The following is a 26177-nucleotide window of genomic DNA, read 5'->3' on the forward strand; positions in this document are numbered from 1 at the left end:
CTATTCTCTGTTAGAATTGCTAATACTTCATCTCAGGCCTATCCATATCTTAAATGACATGATAAAAAAAAAAAAACAAAAACTAACAAAGGTAGAGGACATGGGACCATCTTCTCTCTGGTCTTTTGTTTTCTTATTTTTCCATCCTTAGACTTCAGTGGTCAGTATTACTTACATAATAACATGGTCTACTCATATTCTTCCTTTCTGATCAGCAGTTTTACTGGGTCTAGTGTGAAATAAAATATAGCTACCTTTTTTCCCTTTCACTAAGCAGATGCCAGTGAATTAGTAACATCTGCTTTTTTCTTAGCTTTAACCAGAAACTTTTTTCCTAGAGGGTCATCATTTAAGGCAATTTTTTAAATACTATAAGGTCAAACACATCTGTTTGATCATATCAAAATTTAGCAGAAAATGTATTTTTTATAAAGACTCCATAAATATCACCTTCACTCTGAATTGGCCTTTATGATACTTTTAATGAATAATATTCCCCTCCACATGTAATTTAGAATTAAACATTTCAGACCATATAGTTGACATTGTAAAATATCTTATCCTTTTCTCTCTATTGCAGCCCAGTTATTCAAAGCCTACAATTATGCAGTTTCTCAAGCTGTCTCACAATGAAGGAAATGTATCTATTACAGTAGAAAAAAAAAAAAAAAAACAAGAAAATTCAAATGAAAATAAGTCATTATAACTGCTGATTTAACCTGACAAACCATTTCTCTTCCTTTGAATGATTGCTACTGTTTTTGGTTTATAGGGACCGAGCTCCTTTCATTTTTACTTCAGAGATGGAATACTTTATTACAGAGGGTGGGAAAAACCCACAGCATTTCCAAGATTTTGTGGAACTTTGCTGTCGTGCTTATAATATTATCAGAAAGCACAGCCAACTGCTCTTGAACCTGCTAGAAATGGTAAGTCCCTTGGGGAAAAAAAAACAAAAATAATAAGCTTCATTTATGCCTGTGCTTCAGTAGTCTATTTTTACTAATGGCTTGGAGTTCCCCAAGGAGCTATTCAGAAGAAAAAGGAATGAGCAAACTAAGAGTACCATTGTACAGCTTATAAACATATTCCTGAATAATTTAATGTATTCATTCATAGTTATTGTCTCAAACATTCCTATTCATACCAATATTGATGCATGTAGGGGTTATCCCACTATATTTTGACTAATGTTCAAGGACAGTCATTTTAAAAATAATGCCTTCAGTCATATTGGGCATTAGGATCTTTCAAAAATGCCTTATATATACTATCTCACTTATATATCATGACAACCTAATGTAGAGCAGGCAAGAATTGTCCCTGGCTCTCCATTCCAAACTCCACCTTTGATCACTTGCCAATTTCCCACATTAAGAAACTGAGGGTCAGAATTGGAAAGTGAGTTGCTAGCGACTCAACTTTTAGTGGTATGCATTAGGTGTACTGAGTCATGGTCCAACACACTCTCTTGTGACCAGCAGGGGAGAATTTAAGGTTTTATTCCACTGTCCAATTTAAAGAGATGGAGACCAGATATGTACCATGAACGAAGAAAAATCTGATAGAAATATCTTCTAGGAGAGGGATATAGTGATTCCTCTAGGAATGTACATACACACTAGGGATTGCAGCAAACTGTACATGGGAAACACACATTTGGTCTGTCAGCATGGGATTTGGAATCTATGAAAAACAACTGATTTAGAACTTCCAGATGACAATAATTCTACCACATGTTGTTAAGGGTACAAACGTGGCAGGCAGACCTTTCTGGGTTTCAATCCTAGTTTGGCATTTTACTGTCTACATTCTTCAGGACATGTTACTTTATCCCCAAAAGACTGTTTCCTTATCTATTAAATGAAGATAACAACATCTACCTTGTACAGTTAATGAATAAATGACCTAACAGTGAATTCTTTGCATGGCCTAGGCACTGTGCTAAGTGCTGTATGTGTATTAATTGTTTTAAATTGCTTTGTGTGTATTAATTGATTTAAAATTCATAATAACCCTAACAGATCATTAACAAAAAGCACTTAGCACAGTGCTTGCCATTTAGTAGACTTCAATTTATTTATGTTCTTATACTAGGTCCTTGTTAATTTATAAGAACACTGTCCAATGTAATATCCTCTAGTCACATGTTTGTTTACATTTAAATTAATTTTTATTAAACAAAATTTAAAACTCCATTCTTCAGTTTCACTGATCACATTTCAAGTACTCAGCAGCCACATTTGGCTAGTGGTAGCATATTGGTCAGCACAGATAGGAAACTTCCATCACCACAGGAAAGTTCATTGGTTAGTACAGAACAAACGTTAACTTTGTTGCAAGGAAGATTTGATTTGGATTGTTGTTTTAACTTTCAAACAACATATTCACCTTACTTCTCTCCACCTTGCCTTGAAAGACAAGTATCTCTAAAAATATTATAAACATGTCCTTCATATGCAAATATACTGGTTTCTTCTCGTGTAAAGTGGATATATAAAGTTCTATGCATCTCCAAAATCTACAAGTTGGCTTTTCAGTAATAGCCAAGGATTCTTATTGGTAAATCTGCATTCTAGCTCCCAATTCTATTAGGCCATTTTGCAAGTATGAAATGACTATGGTTTATAATGTGACTGTACCACAAACAAACAAAAAAACCCCACAAGGATTAAGTCTGTGATTCTGACCCCATTTAAATAATAAATATCCAGGTAGAATCAAGCTCATGAATTCATGAGCTCTTGTTTACCATAGGCTAGAAACTGCAAGGATACATTAACATATGATGAAACCCAGAGTCTTAAAATTTTCAATTTAATGAGAAAGATAAAATTAATTTACATAAAAAACCGAAGTGTGGCCGGGCGTGGGATTATGGGTTCACGCCTGTAATCGCAGCACTTTGGGAGGCCAAGGTGGGTGGATCACGAGGTCAGGAGATTCAGACCATCCTGGCTAACAGGGTGAAACCCCATCTCTACTAAAAATACAAAAAATTATCCGGGTATGGGAGCAGGCACCTGAAGTCCCAGCTACTCGGGAGGCTGAGGCAGGAGAATGGCGGGAACCCGGGAGGCAGAGCTGGCAGTGAGTCCAGATCATGCCACTGCACTCCAGCCTGGGCAACAGAGCGAGACTCCATCTCAGAAAAGTAATGATAATAATAACCGAGGTGTCCAGCATTTCTAAATGCCTGTAATGATATAAATAACTACAGATGAGGAGTAGTACCAAATTTTAACAACTGCTTTAACCTGCTCCAGATATTTCAAAAATAAACCCAAAACAGAAAAGCACAAATATAAGTTACGCTGTTTCTCAGGTGACACTAAAATTATACTGATGAAAACTGAGCATGTTAAAATAATGTGAAAGAACAGCTCTTTGGAAAAAAAAATAGATTCAGAAAGCTATCAGTGGGCTTTTTTTTCTCTTGTTTAATAAACTTTTCTACATACCTTAACAAAGCATTCAGCATTGAGTCATGATATATTAAACAATCGCCAAAGAGAATATATAGTGATATTTTATTTAAAAGAAGTAGCCATATGGTATTTTATTCATAAGTATTGAAATAATTTATCATTAATCAGTTGTTGAAAATTTCTGGAATATAGTATATCCAAAAAAAAACCTCTATGCTCTAATTATTCAGCTCCTTTAGGCTAAGGAAGAAAATTTGGCAGTGGAAGGCACTAATCCAGAGTAAACATATAATCTTAGATTTAGGCTCTCACAGAAACTGAAATAGAGATCAGAAGCAATGTGGACCAATTAAACTAATGCATAAATACATGTAAAACAGCACCGTGTTATTACCTCAGTTTCTGTTCATTTACCTCTCAACTCTCTTCTTCTCAATTGTGTATCTTATGAGACTCTATAGATCATCAAAGCATTTAGTGAAGGTTTCAGGACCACACTTTCTCTGGTATAGCTTCTTATAAAATAAAACCAAGTTTAAATTTGTGAAAGACTATTTTCTACTTATGTATGTAATCTATTCGTTAATTCTGTCTCAACCTGACTCTTTTATGTTAAATTCTTTAAAAAGAATTCAGTCTACTTACCATGACCCAGTTACAACTTGAGAAATACTTGACATGGGTTATAAATTCTATCTTGTGCGAATGATCAGTCCCCGGGATTATGGGCCACAAGCATTTCATGGGTCCACTACAGAGTTAATGGCGCATCCTTGGTAAAGAGCAGCATGTCTCCAGATATCCATATTGCTTTTTATTTACTCCTGAGAAAAGCAGGGAAAAAAGTAATCCATGAAATTCCCATCTTGCTTAAAAGTAACATCTGTAGGAGACCCAAGAGTGTTGCCGGCTGAGTTCACGAAAATAAAAGCCTGTGTTTCATCAGCTTTTCTCTCATTAAAAAATCAATATCAGCTATTATGGAAGGCTTCCAGAGAACACAGAGACCATTTGCCCAGTTTAAAATGTTTATCACACCCATTATTATATCAGATATTTCCCATCAGAAATCTTTCTAACTTCTCTATGTGATGGGGAAGAGTGTCTGCTTTTCTAAGCATAACTGTTAAAATAGATTTGGACTTAGTAGGAAGAGAACAGAAGTAAAGACTTCAGAAATGTTCCTGACCTTTAAAAAGGGAGTTATCTATTCATTACCTGTATCTGTTCACTTCCTGTTCTAGTTTCACTTTCCCTTTGCTATTGCCCCAGTTAAAGTTATTACCCATGCAGTCTGGAGTGCGAGGCACCTGAACCATGGGGCTGGGGATCAGAGAAGAGACATAGCTAAGTGCACCCGGCTAAGAGGCCATCCTTACTCTGTGATATAACCATCCTTACTCTGTGATATACAGAGTCAACACTCAAAGTCTCCTCTCCAAGGAACAGAACACATTAATAAGGCAAACTTGGCACATGTTACCTTTAGTCAGATACATGGTGGGGAGAGAACTATTATAGGTTCATCTGGTATGAGGCAGTCTGTACTTGCCAGCTAGTGTGTGACATGTGTGGGTTATGTGTGTGGGTGTTGGCAAGGGAACGAGTAAGTATAGGGTCCACTTTCCAGAGAAATGTTTGATAGAGTTCTAACCAAGCAGGTGTGAACTCAGGGTATCCAGAGAAACTGGAATGCAATTCAGACCTTACAGAAGCAGCCTGTCCTTAGAAAATAGTTATGGTATGATAAAGAAGAAATCTGCCTCAATGAGCACACAGAAGTCTCTATACCTCTTAGTACAGAACTAGTAAGATAAAACCTAATCTAGATTCTAGTGACTGTCGGGAATGTGCCTTCCTATGGTTGAGTTTGTTAAGTTTAGTAGTCAGCATTAAATTTGCTAATTGTATGTTTTCATTGCTTAATAGCACCAAGTATTTTTTTCTCTCTTATTTTAAACTTTTATTTTAGATTCGGGGTACCTGTGAAGGTTTATTATATAGGTAAACTTCTGTCACAGGGATTTGATGTGCAGATTATTTCATCCCAATAGTGATCTTTCCTGCTCCTCACCCTCCTCCTACCCTCGACCCTCAAGTAGAACCCAGTGCCTGTTGTTTCCATCTTTGTGTTCATGAGTTCTCACCATTTAGCTCCCACTTATAAGTAAGAATATGCAGTATATGGTTTTCTGTTCCCGCATTAGTTTGCTAAAGATAATAGCCTCCAGCTCCATCCATGTTCCAGCAAAAGACATGATCTCATTTTTTTGTAAGGCTTCATAGTATTCTATGGTGTATATGTGCCCCATTTTCTTTATCCAGTCTGTCACTGATGGACATTTAGGTTGATTCCATGCCTTTGCTATTGCAAATAGTGCTGCAGTGAACATTTGTGTGCATGTGTCTTTACAGTAGAATGATATACCCAGCAATGAGATTGCTGTGTCTAACGGTAGTTCTGCTTTTAGCTCTTTGAGGAATCACCACACTGCTTTTCACAATGGTTGAACTAATTTATACTCCAGCCAACAGTGGATAAGTGTTCCCTTTTCTCCGCAGCCTCGCCAGCATCTGTTATTTTCTGACTTTTTACTAATAGCCATTCTGACTGGTGTGAGATGCTATCTTATTGTGGTTTTGATTTGCACTTCTCTAGTGATCAGTGGTATTGAGTTTTTTTTCATATGCTTGTTGACCACATGTATGCCTTCTTTAGAGAAGTGTCTGTTCATGTCCTTTGCCCACTTTTTAATGGGTTTTTTTGTTTTTCTCTTGTAAATGTGTTTAATTTTCTTATAGATGCTGGATATTAGACCTTTGTCAGATGCATAGTTTGCAAATATTTTCTCTCATTCTATAGGTTGCCTGTTTACTCTGTTGATAGTTTCTTTTGCTGTGCAGAAGCTCTTACGTTTAATTAGATCCCACCTGCCCATTTTTGCTCCCATTGTGATTGCTTTTGGTGTCTTTATCATGAAATCTTTGCCCATTCCTATGTCCAGGATGGTATTGCCTAGGTTGTCTTTCAGATTTTTATAGCTTTGGGTTTTACATTTAAGTCTTTAATCCATCTTGAGTTGATTTTTTAATATGGTGTAAGGAAGGGGTCAAGCTTCAATCTTGTGCATATGGCTAGCCAGTTATCCCAACAGCATTTATTGAATCAGGAGTCCTTTCTACACTGCTTGTTTTTGTCAGCTTAGTCAAAGATCAGATGGTTATAATTGTGCAACCTTATTTCTGGCCTCTGTTTTGTTTCATTGGTCTATGTGCCTATTTTTGTACCAGCACCATGCTGTTTTGGTTACTGTAGCCTGAATCATGTATTTTTTTATTCATTTATTCATGCATTCATTATAGCAGACATTTATTAAAATCTACCTATTTTCAAAGCACCATCCTGGGCAATGTACATAATTCAACATTAAATACAAATCCAGTTCCTGTTCTCAAAGAACTTAAGATCTAATGTGATAAACATACATATGAACAAAACACAGTAAAAGCTAGGAAGCAATAAGTACTGTGAAAGAAGTAGAACCAAGATATGATTGTACAAAGAAAGCAGTCATTAAATCTCATCACGAGGATCAGTGATGCTTCAAAGAGGAAGCTGAGCCTTGAAAAAGAATTTCAGTAGACAAGGAAAGAGAGAAAAGGCAATTCCAGCTGAGAGAAAAATGTATGTGTGGAGGTTTAATGAACATGGGCATGACGTGTAGTAAATGAAGGTAACCAAGTGTGCCTAGTCTGTGCTACAGATGGAAATCTCTGTAGAAGGATGAGGCTGGAGTGATAGGTTATAGTGTGATTAAAGACATTTGCGACCGGAATGAGGATTTTAGACTTTAGTACCTAGACACTTGACAAACTAGAAGTTTGTATGCTTATAATGAAGAAGTACCATTATCTACCTGGGATCTTAGGCAGATAACAGAGTTTATGTAATTAGATAAGGATTGGAGAACAAGATAAAAGTTATTCAAGATATCTAGGCAAATGAAGATGAGGGGCTGAATTAGGACAATGCTAATTACAATGAAAAAGGGGAATGAATACAAGAGACTGCTGAGGAGTGTTTTTAATAGAATGAAGTAATTGATTGTAGGAACCAGGAAAAAGAGAATCAAAGAAGATATTAATTTCTTGTTAGTTGGGCAGTGGTGGCAGTGTAAATGAAACAGAAAAAAAGAAGGAAAAGTTTATGTGAGAAGAGAATTTGCTGTAATTTAGAAGTCATGAGTTTAAGATGCTAATAGATCATCCAGGAGGAGAGACAGTTGACAACTCTCCAGGACTCCCTCATCCATCTCCTTGGTTTCAATTATCATTTATATGCTAATGACGGTCAAATCTGTATTACAGCGCGTGTGTTGGGCCCCTCACAGCCCTCTCAATATGGCCAATCAATCTCCCAGTTTTCTGAATTCTACTTTCTACATTTATTTAAAATCCAATGACTGATCTTCATTCCTAACCAGTCTCCTAATCTAGCCTCTTATTGGGCCTCATTTTAGTCCATTTTCCATACATAACCACAATGATCTTTCAAGACACAATTAAATCTCTTACTCTCATGTTAAAACACTTAAAGAGCTTTCTTGGTTTTTTTGTACTTTAGGATAGAGTACAAAATCCTTAATGTTGCCAGAATGTCTTATCCTACTTGCCTTTCATTCCCATCTCTTGCTGCTCACCCACGTAATACTCAGTTCCAGAAAGCCAGCCTGGATTTCCTTCTGCAGACACATTAAAGACATCTTGCTTTCCTTTGTACATCTCACTTTCCCATATATGCTGCTTCCTCAGCCTGGGTGGGAATGGTGGGAAAAAAGAATAGTTTTTATACCATCCTTTTTCTCATTTGAACTTCATCAAGTTAATCACTATTTCACCCATTTTCCAAAACCATATTCTTACTTTACCCTTTGTTTTAAGGACTGACAGTATTATTCTTAATTTCTTACTGTAAGAGGGCCTTTGTTGCAGAGCAGTAAATAATTTATCATCTTAGTCACAGAGGTACTGATAACAGTCTTTTTTTTTTTTTTGCAAAGTTCAAATTTAGTTTAGAAAGTTCTATTATTTTCTAAAAAACATTGTCTACAACTAAAGAGATTATAAGTCCTTCAGTCTACACCATAATATAAACAAAATATCTTCCTGAAAATTAGCAGGAAAATACCTTATACAATTTATCCTTAATTATTTATTGCCTTAGTAAATATAGTCACCACTTAAGTAGGGAAAATTGTATTATTTTAGTGAGAATCATGGAGTCATAAAACAACATAGGATTAAGAACCGGAGGGGTGAGTTTTATACTCTATGTTTGAACATCATTTGACCTGGACATATCACTTACAGTTTTCTGGAGATTAAGCTTTTCTTCTCTAAAATGAGTATTAGATAATTTTTGTGTAATATTTTGTAATGTATAAAGCTCTTTCTCATTTTGCATCTATTTTAAAAATGAGAAAATGAAGACTCAAAGAGGTTAAGGAACTTCCTCAAAATCACATAGATTTTAAATGATAGGTCCACAAATTCTGACATGGGAATAATAGTATCATGTTTACTTCACTGGTTGATGATGAGAATAAAACTGAATTATTAATCTACAAGAATTTTCCAATTATAGTGGTTCTTTTATTATAGTTGTTATTGCTGTTGTCTCTGCTACTTAATAGGAGAGGTTAAAACGCATGAACTTACGTGCATTCATGTATATAAACTGAAAGACATTGCCATGCAAACTTGGGTCTAGATGTCTCTGGGTAGAATTAATCAAGTAAGCTTGACTGTGTCTGCATTTATTCTGTCTTCTTTTTGCTTTGTTTGTGTTGTGGTTAAGATGCTATATGCAGGACTGCCTGAGCTAAGTGGAATTCAAGACCTGAAATATGTGTATAATAATCTTCGTCCACAAGACACAGACCTGGAAGCAACAAGTCATTTTACCAAGTAAGATCAGCTATGAATGTGTGAGCATGGATGAATGAATGTAAGCAGACACATGTTCCACAATGGAGATGATTTCAGGTTGACCAGTCATTGGTACGAAGCTGTCGTTTCTAGAACAAGCTTGTGTTGCCTTTTCCAAAGAGCAGAAAGGAAGCAATGTGAATGTCTAGCACAAGGCCTTAGTCAGTGTTTCTGCAGCATGTCATTGTTTGCTAACCAGCCTCTTCATCTAACAGATTGCTCAATAAGAGGTCATTAAAAAGAGCAAGATCCTCTGACATAAATAAATTGGTTGTTCTACTTGAAATATGTCCAGAAAAACAATTTGGAAAAAGAGATTTATGATGAGATATGTACTCACTACTTTCATCTATAAGACAATACACATATTGGGATATTTGGTCAAAGACCTGTGACTCTGTTCTACCTTTAATCTATTTTTTATTCAACAAGTCTAGCAAAACACTAATGTATACTAAGGTAAGAATCTGGGCAGAATATGATGAATATCAATTAGACCCCAAATCTAGTCAAAAGGGCAGTACGTTTTATAAGATCCTTTTGAATTTTTATTTTTAAATGGATATATAATTCCTGGCAAATTTTAGATGCTCAATAAATGTTAGCAGTTATTATTTTCCTACAAACAGTAGAGAAAAGCTGCATTCCTTCTTTCCTGTAACCGCTTAATTGTGGCCTTGAGTCTAATTTTTAATTGTTCTAATATTTTCCACTAGAAATTTACAGAGATTATATTCTTTCAAGTGGAATGTATGCTTTAAAGAAAATCATGATTATAATAAAACCTCGTCCAGGTTTTACTTTTTCTCTCATCCTTCCAGAATATACAGCAAGAAATTGTTTCTCATTCCAATGGTGGCTTCATGGGGATGTCTTACATGCCTGGGGAATTACTCTTGGCTCAGGGATTTCTGTTTTATGAACTTGAATGCGTATGCTGCCCTTGTTGTTGAAAAGAGGCAATGTGGCCGGGCGTGGTCGCTCAGGCCTGTAATCCCAGCACTTTGGGAGGCCGAGACGGGCAGATCATGAGGTCAGGAGATCGAGACCATCCTGGCTAACACGGTGAAACCCCATCTCTACTAAGAAATACAAAAAAAAAATTAGCCGGGTGTGGTGGCGGGCGCCTGTAGTCCCAGTTACTCGGGAGGCTGAGGCAGAAGAACGGCGTGAACCAGCGGGGTGGAGCTTGCAGTGAGCTGAGATCCGGCCACTGCACTCCAACCTGGGCGAGAGAGCGAGACTCTGTCTCAAAAAAAAAAAAAAAAGAAAAGAAGCAATGTGACAGAATCACAAAATATTACAGCTAGAAGAGCCTTTATAGTTTATTTATTCTGACAATAGACATTCAAGTGAGAAAAACTGAGATCAGTAATAAATTAAGTGCTGTAGCTTACTATTAGTCCCTCCTGAAATAGGCAAAGCCATATATGTATTTGGATGAAAAAAGTTCTTTCAGGTCCTAGCCAAAAGAAAAATGTAAATAGGCTTTATTCATCTGCCAGAGTTCCATCTCTTCCTATCCCTCTACTTCTTGGGACACACCGAGATCTGTAAAGAGCATGACTTGGATATCAGTGATCTTTCCTATGGTGACTCATCTCCCCTTCCCGTTCAAGAGGACAGGAACTAATGTGGGAAGTAGATCTGAAGCTAGAACCTCATGGTGGTGAGGCAGACCTTGTGATCCTGCCTGTATACCTCGGCCAGGACAATCTTCCCACTTACCAATGTTATGTGGTATGTTCTGTTAATTAAACTTCTTTCTTCAACTTTGGGATAAAGAACTTGTTCTCCATCAAAGCCTTAAAAGGCATCAAACTATGTAAACCAGGACACATCATTTCTCAGTTGGATAATTTTCCTTGGTGTGCCATCTCCTATCTCTTACTTCCTAGGACCTTATAATCTGATTGTCTTTGCCAAGGTTTATCCAACCACCTGCCTCCTGCCTCCATTATTCCACATGAATCCTTTTCTGGGTAGGCCATTCTCTCCATGTACATTCATTCCTGCTTTGTCTGTTTAACTCACATTGCTAACCTCACTAGAAATGCTCCAATGGAATCATAAAATTTCTGGAATGCAGGAAGATTCTGATCTAACTTTTAATCCCACCCATCCCTTGATATTCTGGACAGCTAGTACCTCGTCCATGAAACCTTATCTGATCATTCCAGTACTCCCCAATCTTTTCTTCTATAATTCTCCTGAACATGCCATCTTTTGTGTTGTCCTTAATTTATTACTGAACTACATACTGTTTTGTTTATCACTTTAATTAATATATTGATGAGTTACATCAGTTTCTCCCAAGTAAAGCAGGGAATGTATTCCCACTTCTAAGAATATCTGAATGTGAAACAAGCCCTATTTAACAGAAAATACAATTCAAACATCAAATATCAAGTATATAAAAAGCATATAATAATAACTACAACTTAATGCAGTGCTTCTTGTGTGTCAAGTCCTATTCTAAGTGCTTTTCTTACAGTAATGTATTTAATTGTCATAACAATCCTGTGAGGTATTAATATCTTTATCTACATTTTTATACTAGTGAATTGAGACCCCAGGGAAGTTAAATAATTTACCAGAGAACATTCTCCATGCTCAAAATCACCTCTTCCACATGTGGGCTCTCAGGAGTGTTTCAGACCACAGTCTTCTCGAGGTTTTTCAAAGCCTGCATTGGCTGAAGTTTGACAAAGATATATTCTTCACCCTTTTTCAAGCACTAATCCTCTTACCCGGAATACCTCAGGCATCAGCAGAGAACAGAAGATCCTTCCTGGAACTGTTATCTCTATGCTACCACCAGGAGTCCCCTGGGTTTTTGGTTCCAGATCTGCTTTGCAACCTTGAGAGACCCCTAACTGGTTCTTGGCTGCTGACTTCCTGGAAGGTACCTTCCTTCCTTTTCCTTTTGTGGCCCATTCCACAATGCCATGAGCCTCTCTCTACTTTTCTTCTCAGAGAAATATATCCCATGAGGCTCACTATCCCCTAACTTCCAAGAGCCCGTCTCAGTCATATTTTTTAATCTAAAAGTCTCAATTGCATACCTTTATTTTTAGATATGATTTAATGTGCAAGTAGCATATCTGTTCAATTTCTCTCTGTTTCTTGCTCAGCATATATACATCAAGCACTGAGGATCTTTTCTATCACACATCCCATCTAGCACTATGAACAATCTCTTACAGAGAGGCCAGCAGCCTCCGTTAATTGTAACCGTAACTATCATTTGAAAATGTTTCCTGAGATCTATCATTTGTACATTATACATTTCTGAAACAAATTATGCATTATGTCTTTTGAAAAGCCTTAAACAATGAATAGAGTGAATTTATGAAAGTAGCCTGGGATAATTGAAAACAACTTTAATGAAACTCTAAATAACAGGATACCCATGATTCAAATAACGGTCAAAAATTATGCAGACTTGTTCCAAGATGGCCGAACAGGAACAGCTCCAGTCTACATCTCCCAGCATGAGAGACACAGCAGACGGGTGATTTCTGCATTTCCAGCAGAGGTACCAGGTTCATCTCACTGGGGCTTGTCAGTCAGTGGGTGCAGGACAGTGGGTGCGGCTCACCAAGCAAGAGCCAAAGCAGGGTGAGACATCACTTCACCCGGGAAGCGCAAGGGGACAGGGAATTCCCTTTCCTAGCCAAGGGAAGCTGTGACAGAGGGCACCTGGAAAATCAGGTCACTCTCACCCTAATACTGCGCTTTTCCAGCAGTCTTAGCAAATGGCACACCAGGAGATTATATCTTGCGCCTGGCTCAGAGGGTCCCATGCCGACGGAGCCTCGCTCATGGCTAGCACAGCAGTATGAAATGGAACTGCAAGGCGGCAGTGAGGCTGGGGGAGGGGCAACCAACATTGCTGAGGCTTGAGCAGGTAAACAAAGTGGCTGGCTGGGAAGCTCGAACTGGGTGGAGCCTACCACAGCTCAAGGAGGCCTGCCTGCAACTGTAGACTCCACCTCTTGGGGCAGGGCATAGCTGAACAAAAGGCAGCAGAAACTTCTGCAGACTTAAATGTCCCTGTCTGACAGCTTTGAAGAGAGTAGTGGTTCTCCCAGCATGGGGTTTGAGATCTGAGAATGGACAGACTGCCTCCTTAAGTGGTCCCTGACCCCCGAGTAGCCTAACTGGGAAGCACCTCCAGTAGGGGCTGACTGACACCTCACATGGCCAGGTACCCCTCTGAGATGAAGCTTCCAGAGGAAAAATCAGACAGCAACATTTGCTGATCTGCCATATTCGCTGATCTGTAGACTTCGCTGCTGATACCCAGGCAAACAGGGTCTGGAGTGGACCTCCAGCAAACTCCAACAGACGTGCAGCTGAGGGGCCTGACTGTTAGGAGGAAAGCTAACCAACAGAAAGGATATCCCCAACAAAACCCCATCTGAACGTCACCATCATCAAAGACCAAAGGTAGATAAAACCACCAAGATGGGGAGAAACCAGAGCAGAAAAGCTGAAAATTCTAAAAATCAGAGCGCCTCTTCTCCTCCAAAGGAAAGCAGCTCCTCGCCAGCAACGGAACAAAGCTGGACGGAGAATGACTTTGACGAGTTGAGAGAAGAAGGCTTCAGACGATCAAACTTCTCCGAGCTAAAGGACGGTGTTCGAACCCATCGCAAAGAAGCTAAAAACCTTGAAAAAAGATTAGGTGAATGGCTAACTAGAATAACCAGTGTAGAGAAGTCCTTAAATGACCTGGTGGAGCTAAAATCATGGCACAAGAACTATGTGACACATGCACAAGCTTCAGTAGACAATTTGATCAACTGGAAGAAAGGGTATCAGTGATTGAAGATCAAATGAATGAAATGAAGCAAGAAGAGAAGTTTAGAGAAAAAAGAATAAAAAGAAATGAACAAATCCTCCAAGAAATATGGGACTATGTGAAAAGACCAAATCTACGTCTGATTGATGTAGCTCAAAGTGACAGGGAGAATGGAACCAAGTTGGAAAACACTCTTCAGGATATTATCCAGGAGAACTTCCCCAACCTAGCAACGCAGGCCAACATTGAAATTCACGAAATGCAGAGAGCACCACAAAGATACTCCTCTAGAATAGCAACTCCAAGACACATAATTGTCAGATTCACCAAAGTTAAAATGAAGGAAAAGATGTTAAGGGCAGCCAGAGAGAAAGGTCAGATTACACACAAAGGGAAGCCCATCAGACTAACAGCAAACCTCTTGGCAGAAACTCTACAAGCCAGAAGAGAGTGGGGGCCAATATTCAACATTCTTAAAGAAAATAATTTTCAACCCAGAATTTCATATCCAGCCAAACTAAGCTTCATAAGTGAAAGAGAAATAAAATCCTTTACAGACAAGCAAATGCAGAGAGATTTTGTCATCACCAGGCCTGCCTTACAAGAGCTCCTGAAGGAAGCACTAAACATGGAAAGGAACAACTGGTACCAGCCACTGCAAAAACATGCCAAACTGTAAAGACCATCGATGCTAGGAAGAAACTGTGTCAACTAACGAGCAAAATAACCAGCTAACATCATAATGACTGGATCAAATCCACAATAATAATATTAACCTTAAATGTGAATCGACTAAATTCTCCAATTAAAAGACACAGGCTGACAAATTGGATAGTCAAGACCCATCAATGTGCTGTATTCAGAAGACCCATCTCATATGCAGAGACATACATAGGCTCAAAATAAAGGGATGGAGGAAGATCTACCAAGCAAATGGAAAACAAAAAAAGGCAGGGGTTGCAATCCTAGTCTCTGATAAAACAGACTTTAAACCAACAAAGATCAAAAGAGACAAAGCCATTACATAATGGTAAAGGGATCAATTCAACAAGAAGAGCTAACTATCCTAAATATATATGAACCCAATACGGGAGCACCCACATTCATAAAGCAAGTCCTCAGAGCCCTACAAAGAGACTTAGACTCCCACACAATAATAATGGGAGACTTTAACACCTCACTGTCAACATTAGACAGATCAATGAGACAGAAAGTTAACAAGGACATCCAGGAATTGAACTCAGCTCTTCACCAAGCGAACCTAATAGACATCTACAGAACTCTCCACCCCAAGTCAACAGAATATACATTCTTCTCAGCACCACATCACACTTATTCCAAAGTTGACCACATAGTTGGAAGTAAAGCACTCCTCAGCAAATGTACAAGAACAGAAATTATAACAACCTGTCTCTCAGACCACAGTGCAATCAAACTAGACCTCCGGATTAAGAAACTCACTCAAAACTGCTCAACTACATGGAAACTGAACAACCTGCTCCTGAATGACTACTGGGTACATAACGAAATGAAGGCAGAAATAAAGATGTTCTTTGAAACCAATGAGAACAAAGACACAACATACCAGAATCTCTGGGACACATTTAAAGCAGTGTGTAGAGGGAAATTTATAGCACTAAATGCCCACAGAGACAGCAGGAAAGATCTAAAACTGACACCCTAACATCACAATTAAAAGAACTAGAGAAGCAAGAGCAAACATATTCAAAAGCTAGGAGGAGGCAAGAAATAACTAAGATCAGAGCAGAACTGAAGGAGATAGGGACACAAAAAAACCCTTCAAGAAATCAAAGAATCCAGGAGCTGGTTTTTTGAAAAGATCAACAAAATTGATAGACCACTAGCAAAACTAACAAAGAAGAAAAGAGAGAAGATTCAAATAGACGCAATAAAAAATGATAAAGGGGATATCACCACCAACCCCACAGAAATACAAACTACCATCAGAGAATACTATAAACACCTCTACACAAATCAACTAGAAAATCTAGAAGAAATGGATAATTTCCTGAACACGTACACTCTTCCAAGACTAAACCAGGAAGAAGTTGAATCCCTGACTAGACCAATAGCAGGCTCTGAAATTGAGGCAACAATTAATAGCCTACGCACCAAAAAAAGCCCAGGACCAGATGGATTCACAGCTGAATTCTACCAGAGGTACAAGGAGGAGCTGGTACCATTCCTTCTGAAACTATTCCAATCAATAGAAAAAGAGGGAATCCTCCCTAACTCATTTTATGAGGCCAACATCATCCTGATACCAAAGCCTGGCAGAGACACAACAAAAAAAGAGAATTTTAGACCAATCTCCCTGATGAACATCGATGCAAAAATCCTCAATAAAATACTGGCAAACCGGATTCAGCAGCACATCAAAAAGCTTATCCACCATGATCAAGTGGGCTTCATCCCTGGGATGCAAGGCTGGTTCAACATTCGCAAATCCATCAACGTAATCCAGCATATCAACAGAACCAAAGACAAGAACCACATGATTATCTCAATAGATGCAGAAAAGGCTTTTGACAAAATTCAACAGCCCTTCATGCTAAAAACGCTCAACAAATTCGGTATTGATGGAACGTACCTCAAAATAATAAGAGCTATTTATGACAAACCCACAGCTAATATCATACTGAATGGGCAAAAACTGGAAAAATTCCCTTTGAAAACTGGCACAAGACAGGGATGCCCTCTCTCACCACTCTTATTCAACATACTGTTGGAAGTTCTGGTCAGGGCAATCAGGCAGGAGAAAGAAATCAAGGGTATTCAATTAGGAAAAGAGGAAGTCAAATTGTCCATGTTTGCAGATGACATGATTGTATATTTAGAAAACCCCATCGTCTCAGCCCAAAATCTCCTTAAGCTGATAATTAACTTCAGCAAAGTCTCAGGATACAAAATTAATGTGCAAAAATCACAAGCGTTCTTATACACCAATAACAAACAGAGAGCCAAATCATGAGTGAACTCCCATTCACGATTTTTTCAAAGAGATTAAAATACCTAGGAATCCAACTTACAAGGGATATGAAGGACCTCTTCAAGGAGAACTACAAACCACTGCTCAGCGAAATAAAAGAGGCCACAAACAAATGGAAGAACATACCATGCTCATGGATAGGAAGAATCAATATCGTGAAAATGGCCATACTGCCTAAGGTAATGTATAGATTCAATGCCATCCCCATCAAGCTACCAATGAGTTTCTTCACAGAATTGGAAAAAACTGCTTTAAAGTTCATATGGAACCAAAAAAGAGCCTGCATTGCCAAGACAATCCTAAATCAAAAGAACAAAGCTGGAGGCATCATGCTACCTGACTTCAAACTATACTACAAGGCTACAGTAACCAAAACAGCATGGTACTGGTACCAAAACAGAGATAGAGACCAATAGAACAGAACAGAGTCCTCAGAAATAATACCACACATCTACAGCCATCTGATCTTTGACAAACCCGAGAAAAACAAGAAATGGGGAAAGGATTTCCTATTTAATAAATAGTGCTTGGAAAACTGGCTTGCCATATGTAGAAAGCTGAAACTGGATCCCTTCTGTATGCCTTACACAAAAATTAATTCAAGATGGATTAAAAAGACTTAAATGTTAGACCTAAAACTATAAAAATCCTAGAAGAAAACCTAGGCAATACCATTCAGGACATAGGCATGGGCAAGGGCTTCATGTCTAAAACACCAAAAGCAATGGCAGCAAAAGCCAAAATTGACAAATGGGATCTAATTAAACTAAAGAGCTCCTGCACATCAAAAGAAACTACAGGCAACCTACAGAATGGCAGAAAATGTTTGCAGTCTACCCATCTGACAAAGGGCTAGGGCTAATACCCAGAATCTACAAAGAACTTAAACAAATTTACAAGAAAAAATCAAATAACCCCATCAAAAAGTAGGCAAAAGATATGAACAGACACTTCTCAAAAGAAGACATTTATGCAGCCAACAGACACGTGAGAAAATGTTCATCATTACTGGCCATCAGAGAAATGCAAACCAAAACCACAGTGAGATACCATCTCACACCAGTTAGAATGGCGATCATTAAAAAGTCAGGAAACAACAGGTGCTGGAGAGGATGTGGAGAAATAGCAACACTTTTACACTGTTGGTGGGACTGTAAACTAGTTCAACCATTGTGGAAGACAGTGTGGTGATTCCTCAAGGATCTAGAACTAGAAATACCATTTGACCCACCATCCCATTACTGTGTATATACCCAAAGGATTATAAATCATGCTGCTATAAAGACACACACACACATATGTTTACTGCAGCACTATTCACAATAGCAAAGACTTGGAACCAACCCAAATGTCCATCAATGATGGACTGGATTAAGAAAATGTGGCACAGATACACCATGGAATACTATGCAGTCATAAAAAAGGATGAGTTCATGTCCTTTGTAGGGACATGGATGAAGCTAGAAACCATCATTCTGAGCAAACTATCGCAAGAACAGAAAACCAAACACCGCATGTTCTCACTCACAGGTGGGAATTGAACAATGAGAACACTTGGACACATGGGGGGGAACATCGCACACTGGGGCCTGGCGTGGGGTCGGAGGAGGGGGGAGGGATAGCATCAGGAGCTGTACCTAATGTAAATGATGAGTTAATGGGTGGAGCACATCAACATGGCACATGTATACATATGTAACAAACCTGCATGTTGTGCACATGTACCCTAGAACTTAAAGTATAGTAATAAAAAAAAATAGTTCACAGGCTAGTGAAAGAGGCAGATATGTTCATATATGGCTGTAAGTGCTAAAATAGCAATAAAAAATAAAATAATAATAATAAATAACAAAAAATATAGAGTCATTTACTTTGTGTAAATAATATTGTTATTTTGTGCTGTGTTCTCTGACATCACATGGATTTTAAAACTTGAGACTAAATGCAGACCTCATTGCACATCATTCACCAAAAAAAAAAAAAAAAAAAAGTTTTGTCATAGATCCATCATTGGTGTCTTGGTGCTTCAATGAGTGGCATTAATTCATAGATAGATAATTGATAAAAGTATATTATATACATTTAATATGAGCCCCTCTACATTTAAACTCCTTTTTTTCTTTTTTTTCTTTGTTCTGATAGGCTAAAAGCATTTTAAGCCACTGTTTATTGTGTTACAACTACTAAGTTACAGACAAAAGACAAGAAAATCCCCTCTCCCTTCTCCACCAGGCTCACAGATTGGGATCAAGAGCCAAGATCAAGCCATCTGAGACATAACATGTGCGGCTACTTTAAGTGTCCTGGTCCTAACTACAATATTAGCACTAAGAGCCTGCCCCTCTTGACCCTATTTGAGACTTGAAAGAAATAAACAGCTTTTTCCTGCCTCTTTACTCTATTTAGGAACAACTCAAGATTTTACCTCACTCCTGGACATATCCATTCTAGGTCAGGAGCTGATCCTAAGAGTTTCAGGGGATGATGCATACTGTGTGGCATTAAAAATTCTGTACAATTAATGGTATTTAGAGGGAAAATGGAAAGTAAAATTGGTTTGCTGGCCACAGATGCTTTTCACATCATCATCAACTACTCTCTGTTTCCCTCACTCTCTTCCACTCCCCTTACAGCTGAGTGCTGTTGAACAGAATCAAGAAAGTGTCATGACTCAGTCCCCTGCAAATTGATACTCTCATGTAATATCTCTGCAGAGCTCACTGCTAGGCAACAAAGGCAGCCATCCATTAAAATGCTGTCCAAAAGGGTTATTTCAGAAATTTCAATCACTCTCAAACCTTGGGTTAGCTGTCCTCATAAAGACCTAACTTATTTCACAGACCAGACTGGGATCATTAAGCATAAACTTCCCTGCCTACCTCCCCTCCCACATACAGATAGTACTTTTCGTTCTATCCATTTTCTCCACCAAGAGAGTGAGAGGACATTTTTCATGTATGCTCAGATATTCCACTTGGCCTGCCATATACATTCTCATTTAGTAAGTATATGATCTCTTCTTCAGCAAAACTGAGGCCAGCTTGAAGCAAAACAAAACCCCACACTTCAAAAAAACAAAAACCAAAACAAAACTAAAAGACAATTTGTTTGCTTTCATGAGCTATTTTGACAGCAAAAGAATCCTGTCTGGTAGCCTTAGATCGAAGGCTCTACATGGAGTCAAACGGTAAGCTAACAAATCCCAGAAACCAATAGGGCTTGGCTAGTTTCTAGTGGAAACACACAGGCCTTCTACTGTTTACCTCTGCCTAGCATATTCTACTGTTCCCTGCCCAGTGCCCAATATTCCCCAGTGTAAATTCCAGAGAGAGACAAACTCTGACTTAACTAGTTGCCTTTGTCCTTACTGGACAAGTTCCTTCATGCGAAGGCACAGTGGATTTCATTGCCCAGCCTTATTCCTATCATAGGTCACCCCTTCACAGAAAAATAGCCTAGAGCTTCTTCTGTGAACTTTGAGATGTGAGAGAAGTCTTAGGAGGGGCCATTAGGCAGAATGGGCACAGTGACCGTCCAACAAGTACAGCATTGAAACCGCTGGAAATGTGGATGGCATGCAGAGAGTGCACCTGGCCTCCACATCATAGACACAGGAGCCAGAGTCCCTGCATCACTGAGGGTTTGCAGACTCAATTCCAGAAATTCTTTGTTCCCCTTATTCCTTATTTATTTCTCATGGCTAGGGTGTGAGACAAGACTCTTTATGCACAAATGTCTTAAAACATAGTTCAATGATTTTATATCTTGTTTCTCTTCAAAACGGAAAAATAGCACATGGGATGGAAATGCAAATCCTTGTGTACTCTTATCATTAAATTTTTTTTTTTTTACTACAATGCAAACTGTGGTTATAACTCCACAAATAAGAGCCAATGTTTTCCTTTGTCTTAGCTTAACAATTGATACCTACAGAAATAAACACTACCAAGGGGAGATGGGAACACAGAACCAAGAGAAAATAACAATCAAGAAGTCCAGGTTTTCCTAAATAAGAAAGCAGATTCAAAGGAAAATGTAAATTAAAACAAGTAGAATTTCTCCTCTCATTCTGAGAGTCTCCCATTATTTTTAGTTATAATAACAAACCTGAACTAAATTAACTTTATAAACTATTTTTAACTGCAGATATAACAACTTATAACATCTGTACTTCCTAAGTTGCATGGCCCCGTCACAGTCATTATGATATTTGATAGTGTGGTTGCTGTTCTAAATTTCTGCAGTAGGGGAAATGCTGTTTTTGAATTATATAAATTAAACTGAGAATTTGCGTAAATTGCCTAAATTCTAAGTCAGGACACACCTTAGCTATTAAGCTTTGAAAAAAAGATCGTAAACTCTTCAGGAGACTATCAGTCTAAAGGTTAAAAGCATTTGCAAAGTTTAATGTACCCACCAAGAGTACCAAAAATCATTAGTAAAAAAAGATGAATAGTCCAGATGGCGCTGTTTCGCAGCAGCCGTTTTATGCACAACAGTGCTGTGTATCTGTTAATCCCCACTGGTATTTCTGACCCTATGCATTGCATACAATTACTATATACCAGTGATTTAACAAGCAATTAGGCTACAATCGTTTACTATTTTAAAACGTATTTTTCACATTTTAAAGATTTTTATAACCTTAACTATAGCACCATTTATCACTATTGATTTTTCTTTACTGTTGCATGTTAAGATTTATTTTTTTGCTTTCCATACAACTTCCTTTTACTATAATTAATAAAATAAATGGCTTTGGGAGTGGGAATTGAAAACTGGAATATCATTTCACTGGCATATCACTTTATTCATAGTAAGACTAACCCATCAACCCTTCCCTGGTTCCTTGATTCAGTTTGTTCTGATTTGGTCAATTTTATAAGGCATCTATCTAAAAAGTTAAAAGAATTATCCACTCCCTGTCAAGTCCACAGAGCCTGAAACTCTTGTTTGAATGCAGCTTGGTGCCTTACATTTACGTAAGACTAGCTGAACTTGTAGCATGAATTCTGAAGACTTGAAACCTCAACTTGGAAAATAACAAAGACCTTTAAGTTTGTTAAAGTATTTAAGCCAATATCTAAACTGTAAAGCAGGAGAAAGGGGATGGGGAAGAAGAAAGAAAATAAGAAAACAAATGCTAAAGCTGCTGCTTGTTCTAATCCTTATCTAATCTCTCTGTTGGAGGAGTTCAAGAGAGCACCACAAGTCAGTTTCCTTTGAGCAATAAATTTGTGCATTCATTTTCTCTTGTATCCCTCTTTGTATACTTTGCCACCTTTTAGACTCATATGCATGTATTTCTTTACCTATTGGTAGTACATTTTCTGAAATAATATTTGCATAATACTATTTCATTTCCAAAGACTTCTCCTATTTTATCTTATTTGATCCTATCAATGATCCTGGGAAATAGCATGGTTTAGTAATCAATTATGTTTTATAGATACAGCAATTGAGTCTCCTGAAGTCATTCAACAACGACTTTCTTGAGATGACTGGCATGAGTCATCAACTACATTTTATAGATGCAACAGTTGAATCTCCTAAAATTGTTCAACAATGGCTTTCTTGAGATCATGGGTAGACCTAGTGAGTACAGATTAGAACAAGATTTATTCCTTGCATAACGAGTGCTCTTCCCAGGATACAACTATGCCAAATCATACGGAAAAAAGTTCTGCATATGGAACTCTTAATGTCCTGACTGTCAGATAAATATAAATGTTCTTTAACTTTAGTGTCTTCAGATTAGTTGAAAGACCATCATAAGAAAAACATCTACAGGCTTATAGCTAGGTTTCTCAAATTGGTATACCATGCTATCAAAGCCCCAAGGATTAACATGACATATCCTTTTAGTATCTTATTTTGTTTAAAGGATTAGAACATAAACTTTAAAGTTTGAAGTCAGATGTGTACATACACATTGCATACATGTGCGATCAAAATCATCATGTGCTTTTTTCCATGTGTGCAATTTTGAATTTTTAATAATAAAAGTACATAGAAATGAATCATTTTATCATGTACCTAGAATACAGTGGCAATGATTGTCACTGAGCTCGTTTAGGAATAGTAAAGTTTTTTGCTTAAAAAAAATATGTGTTTGAATATTTAGTGCAGTATAAATTTGTAGTAAAATAGGAATTATCCGATAGCATACTTCATAAGCTTAAGTAAGAGAAAGCACTGGTCCTATATTTCAGAGATTACAAATTCAGTGCCGAACTACTATTTTTCTTTATGCAATAAAAGAAACTGTGACAATATTGTATTAATTCACTGTTCCCCTTGAATGATTAAGAGTGACTTGTAAAGCTGGACACTCAATCAGTAACTTCAATACAAAAAACAAAGTAATGTGTTTCTTGCACATGCCAGAATACTGCAATGAAACGAAGTTTGAGATTTAGATGAAGAAATTTGTTCATGATGGGTGAGTCAATTGCAACTCTTCCTGTATTTTTATAATATAAACTTACAGCATCAGTGGTAACATAAAGAACGTTCTCATGCAAATTCCTTCACAGAAGCCTTCTGAGAAATATTTTCCTGTGACTGTTAAAGAGACTGACCATTGAAACAGTTATTCTATCCAACTGCCAAATATATAAACAATTTAAACTGTAAATCGAAATATGTTCTTGTAGAAATCTCCATCAGGTGTTGCCTAAGAACCTTCGTTCAACTGGTAATGGCGTCGTAGTCATCTCTCCTCAAGGCTTAGTCTGATGTCGCTCATAAGGCAGCGAAAAATGTTTGCCATTTGTAGCCACATATCAACATAAATGTGAATTTAAAAACATTATATTTAATTTGAGAGAAGATAATCTGCCTAGATGCTGAACCTGACCCAGAGGATTAGAGCTCTGGATTCAACTCAGTTTTCTGAGACTGATAGACTCCATTGCCCATTCACACATACAGCGCTAGGAAACCTGTTAGAGGCAATTGTTTCTGATGATAAGCAATTAAAATTTTTAGTTTATATAAAAAGTACATATATTATGAAGTAGAATACAATGTGTACGCATTTTTTAAGACAGGACCTAAGGCTTAAGAAATTTTACACTTATTTTAGGTCCCTTTAGACTATGTTCCTTGGCAGCTAGAAATACGTTACTTTTTTTTTTTAAGTTTTATTTCTATGTAAAAACCAAAGGATCATTGTCTTCATACCTTTGTTCCACCTGAGAATTTCACAAGTTATTGGCTTATTTTTCTCTGAAAGACAAAATTGAATTATTGTTTGCTTTTTAAAATCCACAGTGAGAGCAGAGACTAAGGAATCAGATAAACATGAGTAGAATTCTTCACTTACTACTTCTTAGGTGATGTCACCTTTGGTATGCATTTAACTTCTCCTGGTCATTTTCTTGTTATTGCTGAAATAATTTGACTGCTCTTCTCTAAGGATGAAAAGATTAACATGAAGCATTTAGTGTAGTACCTGCCAAGGGATACATACTTCCTGAGGGCAGAAATCTGGTTTCTCTTCTTCACCGCCTAGCACACAGAATAGTGCCTAGCAAATGAGGGTTAAAAGTGTTTATCAAGACTGCTTGGAGGCTTCCCTTAGGAAACTTAAGAGCTAAAATCCTCCCAGCTGCTGCTTTATTCCTGTAATATAAGGATAATCCAAAGCATAATCCTGCTAATGCTGCCATTAAACAAAATATATCAGGGAGCTATTACTTGGATAAATTAGATCCTCACAGAGGCCTGAAACCTACTACACTCAGAGCCCCAGTCCCAAGTCCAAACATAGTTAACAGCAGTGTTTTGTCTGACCCGTTAAGTCTGAAAGCTGAGACATAAGAGATGGATTTGAGTGAAAGTCTGCCCCCAAACCATGGGCTGACCATAAAGTCTCACCCTTCATCTTCAGCCTTCTTACATCCTAACTGTTGGGTAATGTAAGAATAAGGTATGGGCAAAGTTGAGATTTTGTGAGGGTGAGTTCATCAAAACTTAAAATTTATGATTCACAAAATTTAAAACTGATATCTTCACGAGAAGTGAGTACATGCTATCACCCTAAAGCTTTTCACTCCAGCACATAAAATGTGATCAGTAAATATTTGTTGGATCAATGTTCAATGAATGAATGAATGGTAGAGTCTCCATAAATCATGATTAGTATTATACTCCTACTATTATTATTATCCTCATGTCTTTAAACTGCTGATGAAGAAATAAATTAATGTTTTGTACTGCCCTGTGTACCTGTAAATTCATAAGTGCCAACAACATCTTTAGAAATGGTGAACACTGGGGAGATGAATGATGGGATCAGAGTCATATTTTAACTTTCTTAGCAAGTGTTGGCCTAAATTGACGTATAATAGTGGAAAAATTTGGAATTTGTTCAAAAAAGTTTAAGACCAGAACAAGATAAATGGCCATGAATTTTTATGAAATTAAAGGGAAAATTATTAAACATAATTGAAGTACATTTGTAACATTGAGGACATGGCAGATTAGTTGTAAAGAAGACATTGCACGATCACTTTGATAGATGCCAACCCAGAAAAGTCACACTGGATTACAGTCAACATCCATTCCTCCTGGAAAATTTTAGTACACTCAGAATAGGTCCAAGCTTAGATAAGCATCATACTTTCAGAAGTTAAAAATTATAAGCATTCTCATTAATGGTGGGGAAAAGATAGTATCTTCTATATTGATAATAAAGCTCTCTAATTAAACTTTGTTATGCAGTTTTTTTTCAGGTGAATAATTCAATAATTAATACAATCCCAGAGAATTAGCACACACACATACAAACAAATCAAAATAACAAGAATTTAGTAAAATAAGTTGTTACAAAGTAAACATTTAAGACTCAGTACTTTAAAAATTAAAAAGAAAATATACGATCACCTAAATAGATACAGAAAATGTAGTTAATAAAATGTAGAACCATTCATTTAGGAAA

The 26177-nt window shown here is 37.4% G+C and overlaps 1 protein-coding gene across 3 annotated transcripts in view; it reads left to right on the forward strand.

Moving 5' to 3' along the window:
- PIK3C2G (phosphatidylinositol-4-phosphate 3-kinase catalytic subunit type 2 gamma) overlaps positions 1-26177 on the forward strand; it is a 384573-nt gene that overhangs the window by 263976 nt on the left and 94420 nt on the right. For all 3 annotated transcript variants that reach the window (XM_023226228.2, XM_023226229.1, XM_023226230.1), the window contains 2 exons: positions 773-929; positions 9286-9395. In XM_023226228.2, the coding sequence (XP_023081996.1) occupies positions 773-929; positions 9286-9395 (267 nt within the window). The remainder of the gene's footprint in view (positions 1-772; positions 930-9285; positions 9396-26177) is intronic.

Source organism: Piliocolobus tephrosceles, chromosome 10 (genome assembly GCF_002776525.5).
Source record: "Piliocolobus tephrosceles isolate RC106 chromosome 10, ASM277652v3, whole genome shotgun sequence".
Taxonomy (NCBI): Eukaryota; Metazoa; Chordata; class Mammalia; order Primates; family Cercopithecidae; genus Piliocolobus; species Piliocolobus tephrosceles.